At 40.4% G+C, this 11,166-nt stretch overlaps 2 protein-coding genes across 3 annotated transcripts in view; one reads left to right on the top strand and one right to left on the bottom strand.

Annotated features, from left to right (window-relative positions):
• RCHY1 (ring finger and CHY zinc finger domain containing 1) overlaps positions 1-5,696 on the bottom strand; it is a 30,379-nt gene extending 24,683 nt beyond the window's left edge. Inside the window, exons 1-3 of one of the 2 annotated variants that reach the window (XM_003790081.3) lie at positions 5,468-5,696; positions 424-543; positions 80-195 (exon numbers count right to left, since the gene is read on the bottom strand). In XM_003790081.3, coding sequence (XP_003790129.1) covers positions 80-195; positions 424-543; positions 5,468-5,557 — 326 coding nt within the window. In that variant the 5' untranslated portion in view covers positions 5,558-5,696. Of the gene's footprint in view, positions 1-79; positions 196-423; positions 2,385-5,467 lie in introns of those variants that run through there. The other variant, XM_012805367.2, reaches the window with a different exon arrangement.
• Positions 5,697-5,702: 6 nt separating this feature from the next.
• THAP6 (THAP domain containing 6) overlaps positions 5,703-11,166 on the top strand; it is a 16,674-nt gene continuing 11,210 nt past the window's right edge. The window contains exons 1-3 of the mRNA XM_003790079.3: positions 5,703-5,790; positions 6,683-6,785; positions 9,548-9,755. Coding sequence (XP_003790127.1) covers positions 6,706-6,785; positions 9,548-9,755 — 288 coding nt within the window. The 5' untranslated portion in view covers positions 5,703-5,790; positions 6,683-6,705. The remainder of the gene's footprint in view (positions 5,791-6,682; positions 6,786-9,547; positions 9,756-11,166) is intronic.

Raw genomic sequence — 11,166 nt, 5'->3', positions numbered from 1 at the left:
GTCCCAATAACGTTGACTATAAAATGTATTATTGTCCAGATATAACAGACATAATTAGAAAACATTTTACATACAGTACCTACAAATTCCACAGTTCTCACAATGATACTGCTTCTTATCTTTGTCAAACAGGTGGCATATGTTGCAATAATATTCTCCAAACAGTGTGCTACAGTCTTCACAAGTCTGCTGAGCCTAAACAAGACACATAATCAAAAACTGGAATAAATTAACCATAATATCTTGAGTTACTATCTGAATACTTAGAATTTATGTTAAAGTATATGCAGTTTTATTTTTACAAGTCTTTAAACATCTAAACCAAAGATATTGTTTACTCTAAGAGTTTAGCCTTAGTTTGGGTTTGTTCAAACCACTTTAATAAAGCTTTTAAAAAGAAAGAAAATATGTCATAAATCTTACGTGTTGGATTTTTTCACAGTTTACACACTGCACTTCCTTTACTTTAAAGCGATCTAGCTGATGGTCTTCATTGTTATCGTGACACAGCCGGCAAGTATAAAGCTTGTCACAGCATGGTGCCTGACACCCAGGACAGAAAAAGAGATACAAAAACAAGTAAGAGAAGGCAAGTCTGCAATGCAAATAGAAAATTTCTTCCTCCTCCTGCAGGAACTCGATGATTACAGCCAATGGAACAGTTGCTAAAGTGATGCTAAACCCAACATTCATTGTATTGTGGCATCTTTTACAGTAATTCTTCCCTTCCACATCTACATCTATATGAAGTTAAACACAACCTTAGTACAAGAATTATGAAGAATAGGATCCCCAAACTGAAAAACTAATCCCACAACATGCTAATCTCGTTCTCAACGTAAAGAGCAGACAGATGACCTTTACTTAGACATTTCCAGATAAATTCATTTACATACTTCAATCCCTAAACAAATACTATAAAGATTGTATTTTTATTTCACCAGTCTTGATTCATCATCAACTCTCCACCTAATATGTGTATTACAGAGGGTACAACAAATCTAAAACACAGCCTCATTTTCAAGACTGGCAAAGACGGCCACTTATCCCCCCAGTTCTAGTCTCTCTTTCCTGGGCACATGACTTCCCAGCTCCCACAGAGTTGGCTCAGGCAGACAGCCATCTTCCTAAAACATGACAAAATAATGCAACAGAAAAAACTTGTCCCTAGAGTGACCACATGAAACAAAGCTTTACCACCAATCGTATCACTCACTTTAGAACAGTTAAATGGAAAGAAATAAACACTGTCTTCTCAAAACCACATTATTTTTGGGTCTTTTCATTATAGCAGCTTTAAGTTACCCTACCAGCGTATCAGAGATTTCCAGGCCAGTGACCTAACCCAGCACCTTCCAGTGCACTGTAGCCTTGCTGATCCACTCCTTCCAGAAGGGTTCCACCATCACTTACCATAACACAGTTCATTTTTTAAAGATTTTAACACTTAAGTGGCTTCCTTTCTCTCCAACACTACTCTTACCCGAAATCTTAGTGCTCTGCATACACCAAATAATCCTACCAATACCCAAAACTTAGTTCCTGACTTTCTCTCTTCCAAAGGCCTTGTCCTCTAAGCTTCTTCAGCTACATACTCTCACCAGTCACTCCACAGAACAAGGGTTCTGAAACAATCTCATCTGAGGACCCTTTATACCTTCAAAATTACTGAGGGTACCAAAGTGCTCATGTGGATTATATCTATTGATATACACATCATAAATTAAAATAGATCTCTTTTTAAGTGAAGTTAGAGATGAGGCCTGATGCCAGAAGAGCCCTCAACTAGGTAAGTCACTGCATTCGCTGGAGCCCACTGTGAACATGAGAAAAAGAAAACACACTACAGAATGCTTCAGGCACCTGCTGTCACCCTGGCCCGGGCCATGCTGCCTAAGCCAGCACTAAACTGATTGGTTTTTCAAAAATCACTTTTTTAAAATAAAAATAACAAACATGTTACATGTTAACAAAAACAACATATTTTCATAATAACTATATTTCCTCCCAAATAGCTGGATTTCTCAAATCTGTTTCTGCTCATTATCAGTTCACTAAGTTATGTAGATATTCCAAATGTTCAGTCAGTTGTGGTTGAAGTACATGAAGAAACTGGCCTCACACAAATATGTACAACAGAAAAAGGAGGAGTATTTTAATAGCCTTTTCCGAGAATTCTGGATATTATTCCCTGGTATCACACCCAAACTCAACAATTCTAAAGGGCAACTGTAACATGGAACCTGAAGTCATATCAATAAACTTTTCTTTCTGTTACATAAAAATCCATTGATCTAGCTTGCACTTCAAATAATCTTTTACCCTCACATTAGTCATGTGAAAAATATCAGTTCACAAAGTTATTTAGATCTTCCAAATGTTCACACATTTGACCTACAATATTAAAAAAACACACTTGTTAGAAGTTTTTAAATATCACAGGAAGAAAATCTCATCAAAAAATGTCTTTTAAAAAAAAATGTCTTTGAAAAAGCTTCTATGCTCACAAAAGCTAATGAAATTTTCCAGAATTCTAATTTTTCAAGAAAGCTTGAATTTTATAACACTGACAACAAATGTTAATTGTTCTCATTGTAATAAGTCTAGCTTTCCTTCTTTTCGAGAAAATGTCTGCCAAATACCCAAGTCAGAATAACCATAGTTCTTTCATGTAATAAAAAAAAAAAAAGTTTCACTTTGCAATCCAATTGCACAAGAGCTTTTCCTCAAGATAACCATCAGTTTGCAGAGTGAGTGATGAAAACTTACTATTTCATCAAAGTCTTAAAAAGACATGTTTGTATTCAAGGGCAAATACTCGATGAAAATGATTTTACTGCTTTATCAGTGACATTTGTAAACAAAACTGACCTGTTAAAAAATAGGTACAGTGCAGCTAGTGCTATCTTGCAAGTGCTAGCAGTTTAAACAGTGCTTTTCCAACATCAGAGCAACTATGAGCACACTGAAAAAGACAATTTCTGAGTATTGGCAGAAAGTAGTTTTGGGAGTAAAAGGGCTTCAGGGATCCCCAGGGGTCCACTCACCACGCTGAGAACCACGGCTCCAGAACAAGAACTGCACCTTCTTCACATCTCGATTTCAAGCCTCCAATTCTCTAATTGCTACCTCCTTCCTTTTCAGCTCACTCCGAGTCTTCCCCTGCAAATACCCTAATTCCCTCCACTCTTCCTCTACATCACTGGTTCTCAATCTGTGGGCCAAGACCCCTTTCTAACAGTGAAAATACATCGCGGCATTAGAAAGGTTGAGAACCACTGCTCTACATACTCACCTACCAAAATCCCTACCCGGGCTAAATCCAACTCTCTCCTACTCAACCTGTTTCAGGAGCAGTTTAATGTGGCTAGAGAAAAACTCCTGTCAGACTGCCAGGTCTCACTTTTAAGTCATAACCACTCATAGAAAGTGGACTCTTTCTACGTCTTTCCTGCGTCAGTTCTTTTTTCCTTCTGGAGTCTAAGACCTAGGTTTAGAGTGATCATTTCATGTCTGCTCTCTCTTTAAAACTCTAACACCCCTTCCTCCTTCTATATACTCTGCTGATGATCTTCTTACTTAACTACAAAAATAGAAGTAATCAAAAGAGAATACCCTCCTACAAATTCTGTAACAACCTACTTGCAAATATACCTCATCCTCTACTTTCCTTTCTTTCACAAAGAATCTACAGTCCATGCTTTAACTAAGGTCAACTCCTCCACCTAGAGACTGCATCTCACCCCCTTCTGCTACTCCAAGTCAGTGCCCCTACAGTGTTCCACCTCCCTCCTGCATTATAAAATATTCTCACTCTACCGGATCTTTGCCAAGAATATAAAAACATGCTGCAGTACTTTCTATCTAAAAGGAAAAAAAGATCTCATGGATTCCACATGTCCCAGCAACTATGTCTCATTTTTTTGCTCTCCTTTACAGCAAAATTCCAAAAATTACTTTAAGTCTATTTACACTTCCACCCTCCCATTCTCTCTTGATTCCATTCCAATCAGGCTTTATCCCCATCTCTTCCAACTCCTCTTGTTAAGATCACCAGTACTCTTTCTTCCTAAATTCAGTCAATTTAGCTCTTAATCTTACTCAAACAGACCCACTTGACCCAGTTGATCACTTCCTCCTTGAAATTCTTCACTTGGCTTCAAGTGTTTAAGAAAGAGGGTGAGGAGAGACAAGTGTGTGACATTCAGAGCCAAGTATCTCAGTGCTATAATGCACAGATCTGTGTGGTTCCTTCGAGGGTAAACATTAAATTTCATTTTAGACTTCAAGTTTGAAAGAGTGATACAACAGCTCAAAAGTGGAATCCTAAGGACAGTATTCAATTGCATTATACGACACTTAGTGAACAAACAACTGTGAAAGAGCTTTCAGCCAGTGCAGTGGAGCAATGTTCACCAACCACAGCCTACAGAAGAGTTTAGTTGTTGCTTTCAAGCCTGGGACTACCACCTGTTCTAAGGACTCTGGTCAGTGACCAGCAGGGCTAACGTGATTTAACACAACAACAAAAAAATCGGGATGATAACGATAACGATGATGGTGGTGGTGGTAGTAGTCTATGTTAACTACTCATTTTCTCCTGGGAACGTGCCGGCTAAACTCTATACATGCACGTCTGTATATAATCCTCATACTTTTTTTAAGCTGGAACTTCTATCACTATTTTACACACAGGACACTGAGAGAGGATCTCGTTCAAAATCACAATGTTATTAAGAGGCAAAGCTAAGATTTGGGGACAGAACTGTAAGACTCCAAAGCTCAAATTTTCTAAGCAAAATCATTACACTGTTTCTTGCACAAAATAGCAGGAAAGTTGGATTGGATAGATACCAACTTTAAAAATTCTAACTTGATTAGGAAGTTTCTCGAAGAGACAAAGTAACAACACATGCATACGAGGCACTTTCCTATAATTTCCTATCTACCGGCATGACTGTCTTCCTATTTCACACGTATATTTTTTTTCTTGGTAGGTTCGGACAAGCGCACCGACTCTGAAACGAAGCTGGTAGGCTGTGAACCTATTTGCTACAGGAACTAAATCGAATTCCCGTTCTCACTTGCTAATCTCCCTCCCATTATTTCATCACACACCTGAAGGTGCTCCTGGAGAAAAGCCCAACCCAGGCCCGCAGCTACCTCAGTCCATTTGGAGCAGCAAGAGAAGAACAAACCCTTCAGTAAAGAGCCTGCCGTGCAAGCCCAAGCTATTCATTCCCAAGGGAGAAGGCGTCTGCATGCCAAGTGTTACTTCAGCAGGGAGCCGAGACGGGGCCTACGCTCGCCTCGCCAAAAACGTGCTCTACAAGAGGAAGCCGGTTCCAGGTGGAGAAGGTAACCTGACTGCTGGCCCCAAGCTTCACCCCAGCCCGACCGCCTGCGTGGCCCGTCCGCTGCCCGCCCGACGCCAGTCTGTCGGGGAGGAGCCCACGGAAGTCGTCACCTTCAGGAGACATCCTCTGTCATAGTGCTCGCAGCCCCGCTGCCCTCGCTCCGGGCCGCAGTTGCCATCTTCCCGCGCCGTCGCCGCCATCTCCTCCACCGCCCCTCACATTTCGTAGACCCTTTCCCCAGGACGAAAACCACGCGCGGCGAGCAGCGCCGCCCCGGCACACCCCCTCCCCGCAGCAGACGCCACCGGAGCAATATGGCAGCTGCGCACGTGACCCGGGGCAGCCGGATTTCCGGTTCCCAGGGCTACGGGGCGGAAGCGAAGGAAGGCGCAATCCCCGCGGTCGACGTTAGTCGCCGTCTTCGCTGCTAACGGTAATAGCTCTAAGTTTGCCTCTTCTTTTTCGCCTCATCGCTACCCGTCCATATCCCGGGGCGTGGTTTGGAGCGAGGAGGACTGCAGCGCCGCCGAGACGCTGGTTGGCCCCTGAGGAAGAGACGCTCGCCCGGCGCAGCAGCACCTGTGACAGGGCGGCCCCTCCCTCTGTCCCCGGCGCGGGAGCCTCGGGGCGGGGGCGGAGCTCGGCTGGGCCGCGGGACTCCCGGCTGTCCGGGCGCGCGCCCGGGCTCCGGACCGCCTCTCCCCGGGACCCGGCCCCCTTGCTCTTCATTCATTCAGAGTGTGTGTTAACATTCAATCCGCGCCAGTACACCCACTGAGCCGTAAGGACAAAAAGCAAGAAAAAAATAGACACGCCCCTCCAGGTCCTCCTGGAGCTCAGACTGGTGGGGAAGGAAGACATTAATCAGCGCGATCGCAGCGATAACTATAAGATAACAAAGTGGAGAATTGTGTGTCTCGTGGGAGCTAAAAGTAGATGGGATCCGAGTCAATCTGGGTGTCAGAGGAGTTTCCCTAAGGAAGCTTCCTTTGCACTGAAAGATGAGTAGGAATTAGTGTGCCCGGAGAAGTTAGAGTGGGGAGGCATGTGGCACCTGTGAGAGAGGGAAGGGAAACGCACGAGCCCACAAAATTGAGATCAGACACCTCAGGTTGCATAGCTAAACACGTCTCCCCTTACTAAAGAGCCAAGGCCCTGGACAAAATTATGAGCAAAGCTGCAGGTGTCAGAAGAAAATATTTGCCTTTGCCTTTCTAACCCGATTTCATGTTTCCTAAAACATAGTGTAAAAAATAAATATGTAAGTATGTACCCGTTCAGCCTTGAAATTACTAACTCTTACCATCTAAATTTTTTTTTTTCAGTTCTGTTATGAGTTGCTAAAATCATGGTGAAATGCTGCTCGGCCATTGGATGTGCTTCTCGCTGTTTGCCAAATTCCAAGTTAAAAGGACTGACGTTTCATGTGTAAGATTGTGCTATAGATAAGCCAAGTACTTTTAACCGTGCTGTAAAAAGCAAAAGATGGTTCTCCTTAAGTCAGTTCTGAGCTTTAGTTCCCAAGTCCTTTTAAAATAACCTTTTTGTTAAATTTGAAGTGACAATGATTTCTTTACATGTTTATAATTTAGTTTAAAAGTTTTAAGATAACCTCCTGCCAAGGTATGAGAGACTGGTTAATGAAAAATATCACCACATTCACTTTTTTTTTTTTTTGAGACAGAGTGTCACTATGTCGCCCTCGGTAGGGTGCTGTGGTGTCACAGCTCACAGCAACCTCAAACTCTTGGGCTTAAGCAATTTTCTTGCCTCAGCCTCACAAGTAGCTGGCATCACAGGCGTCTGCCACCTCGCCAAGTTATATTTTTTGTTGTTGTTGTCATTGTTGTTTAGCAGGCCCCAGCTGGGTTCAAACCCACTAGCCCCACTGCATGTAGCCAGCACCCTAACCACTGAGCTACAGGTGCCAAACCATTACACCCACTTTTGATGATAATATTTAGGTTGGTGCAAAAGTAATTGTGGTATTTGCATTGTTGAAATTTGCATTTGCATTTTTGAAATTTGCTATTTGATACTGGAATACATTCTTAAATAAATGTGGTTATGGGAAATATTTAATGAACATGTCTCATTTTATGTTTTTTGCTAATGACTTGTTACTTGCTGTTTATATTTATTTTGGACAATAGAAATGATGTTAGACAAAACAAATTCTAGTGATTTTCTTATACATAAAGCAGTGGAGACAACTCCCAATATCAACAACACATTTGGCCCAGGAACTGTTAACAAACGTACAGCGCGGTGGTGGTTCAACAAGTTTTGAAAAGGCTATAACTGGCAATGACCAACGTGGTGGTTGGACCTAGAAGAACTTCCAAAGCACTTCCCAAAGCCAAACTTGTACCCAAAAAACGTCATGGTCACTGGTGGTCTGCTGCCAGTCTGATCCACTACCGCTTTCTAAATCCTGGCAAACCATTAAATCTGAGAAGTCTGCTCAGCAAATCAATGAGATGCACCCAGAACTGCAGTACCTGCAGCCAGCATTGGTCAGCAGAAAGAGCCCAGTTCTTCTCCACAACAACGTCCCACCACACATACAACCAACACTTCAAAAGTTGAATGAATTGGGCTACGAAGTTTTGCCTTATCTGCCATATTCACCTGACCTCTCGCCAACCAACTACCACTTCTTCAAGCATTTTGACAACTTTTTGCAGAAAAAACATTTCCACAACTAGCAGGATGCAGAAAATACTTTCCAGGAGTTTGTGGAATCCCGAAACATGGATTTTTATGCTACAGGAAGAAACAGACTTCTTGTTGGCAAGAATGTGATGATTGTAATGGTTCTTATTTTGGTTAATAAACATGTGTTCGAACTTAGTTATAATGATTTAAAATTCCAAACCACAAGTACTTTTGCACCAACTTTTGTTTCAGCATGGCTTTGTAAAAATTCAGTGCTATTTACCTTCACTCAGTTTACAGCCTGAGTGAAGGATTTTTGCATAAATATATTGTACTTTCTACATAGAAATATGTCAAGCGTAGGTTGTAGAGAAGAAAAACATAACTTACACATCCACACTAAAGGTTCTTTAGCTATGTTGCAGATAAATCAAGATGATCCTAATTTACGGTTTTAGCCTTTCTCCTGACAGCCATAGGAGAGAAGGAGTATTAAGATTTCATGATTGTCCATTGTTAAAGGTTTATTTTGCTGCCTTAGTGCCAGGCATTGTGCTGTGTGCTAGCTAGAGAACTGTCTGGTAGTACTTTGTGAGATATGAGGAAGTCAAAAATGAGTAATTGTACCCTACCTTATTCCAAAAGAATTTGAACCAGTTTGGAAATTTGGAAAGATAAATTTTTGGCCTTCAGCTCTCTCAAAATAATTCTCATCTCCAGAGCTCCAAATTCTATAGCTGTTCTCTGCATTCATTCACTGAGCATTTATAGACCTGTCATGTGTTAAATGCTAGTGTATAAATGTTAGTATAACCAATTTTTTGATGCTGACAGAAAAATGAAATATAAGGACCCTGATTCACTGGGGACAAATTCTGGATGATATCACTTAAAATAGGAACAAGCCCAAGTGATTATCATCTATAGATAAAGAAAAGTTTATTTATTTATTTATTTATTTATTTTTTGAGACAGAGTCTCACTTTGTCACCCTCAGTAGAGTGTTGTGGCATCATAGCTCACAGCAACTTTGAACTCTTGGGCTTAAGCAATTCTCTTTACTCAGCTGCCCGAGTAGCTGGGACTACAAGTGCCCACCACAATGCCAGCTGTTTTTAGAGACAGGGTCTTGCTCTTGCTCAGGCTGGTCTCCATCCCATGAGCTCAAGCAGTCCACCAGCCTTGTTCTCCCAAGAGCTAAGATTACAGGCGTGAGCCACCACGCCCAGCCAAATAAACAAAACTTTGCACTGTGGATCTTACTATAAGGTGCTAAATATCTATTGAAACTGTCTTCCTCATAATATGAGAAAAATTAAAATAAGGGCCATATGTCTGCAGCATAATTGGCAGAAAAATGGGAATATCAAAACTGAAAGTTACAAAAGGATGAATTGTGGGTTCCTGAATATTGAAATTCCCAAGAGTAGTAACAAATTAGTTAAAGGCGTCAATTTAGTCATAATTATGTAAGACAGCTTTAATTCAAGTATGTATCAATACTGTTTAAATTTTTTTTCATTTTTTTCTAGATTCCCCACAGATGAAAACATCAAAAGAGAATGGGTATTAGCAATGAAAAGACTTGATGTGAACGCGGCAGGTATTTGGGAGCCTAAGAAAGGAGATGTATTGTGTTCAAGGCACTTTAAGAAGACAGATTTTGATAGAAGTGCTCCAAATATTAAACTGAAACCTGGAGTCATCCCTTCTATCTTTGATTCCCCGTATCACTTACAGGTTTGTTTATGAGATATTGCCTAACACCAGTAGTCGCTTTCTGTGATTCTGTTGAAGAACCTTTCCCACTCTTCTAACATTTTTATCGTTTATGTATTTGAAGTTCATTCTTTGAGTCTTTAAATTTATAGACTGTAGCTTCAGCTTTTATAATGTGTAGCAGGAGTTTTGATTTTTCTTTTTTTTACTAGTAACCATTCAAATAGTTGTACTTTACTAAGGTTTGGTGAAGTAGACTGACTTTAGGATTGGCATGACTCAAGATTTGCATCTAAAAAATGGAGATTAACATAAGAAGGTTGAACTCAAGTTTCAATTTGACAGTCCTCAACATTGGAGAAGATATCAAGAGCATCACTCACAAGATTGATAAAGTGTACTTCTAAAAACCACTTACATTCAAGCTTAAAGTATAGGAAGGACCAAAAGGAAGAAAATCAAAAGATAAGGAAAGGAGAGAAGAGGTCAGAAAGGAAGTAGAAGGATTGCATAAATTCTTAATTCTGTTTTTTCTTAGTGATAGTGCCATTGGTCGGCTGCTTCACTCTCACTGCTTCTTTTGACTTCATATACGAAAAAATGAATGTGTCTCCAGAAACTATAGACTGATTAATTCCAACATTATGTTTAAGGAGAGCCTCAACTAAAAGGTGCCTCCTTCTTGACAACTGGGAACAAGAAGTAGCCAAAAGCACACCTGATCCCATGCAATCTCAGTCACTTTCTGTGGTTGCACCTGAGTGATCAAGTGGAGACTGCCTCACTTTCTAACAGTTAATAAATGTACAATAACTTGAGCAATTTCCTTTAAAAGTTTTTTTTTTTTTCTACCAGCAAGTTGTCATCTAACTGTAATGTTAAAAAGATCTTAAGAAGGGCTTGGCGCCCATAGCTTAGTGGTTAGGGCACCAACCACATGCACTGGGACTAGTGAGTTCAAACCTGGCCAGGACCTGCTAAACAATAATGACAACAATAACAACAACAACAAAAATAGCCAGGCATTGTGGCAGGTACCTGTAGTCCCAGCTACAGGGAGGCTAAGGCAGGAGAATCACTTAACCCCAAGAGTTTAAGGTTGCTGTGAGCTGTGACGCTATGGCACTCTACTGAGGGTGACAAAGTGAAACTCTATCTCAAAAAAAAAAAAAGCTCTTAAGAAATAGCATAATAAATCAAACTAAGTTACTTTCAAACATTTTTTTCTTATAATAAAATTTTTATTATAGGAAATTAGAAGGAAAAATAAAGTTAGTAATACATAATCTAGAGATATGACTGGGAATACTTTGATGTTTATCTTTCCAGCCATTTGTGTGTTTTGTATAAATTTGTATATGTTTTTATAGATAATCTTAAGAAAATAGAATCACACTGTATATCCCTTCCTTAATTTTTTTTTTTTTTTTTT

This window comes from Otolemur garnettii, unplaced genomic scaffold (genome assembly GCF_000181295.1).
Source record: "Otolemur garnettii isolate 467f Iridium unplaced genomic scaffold, OtoGar3 scaffold00039, whole genome shotgun sequence".
Lineage (NCBI taxonomy): Eukaryota > Metazoa > Chordata > Mammalia > Primates > Galagidae > Otolemur > Otolemur garnettii.
The sequence above is the reverse complement of the archived record's forward strand: the minus strand, read 5'-3'. Positions and strand labels throughout refer to the sequence as shown.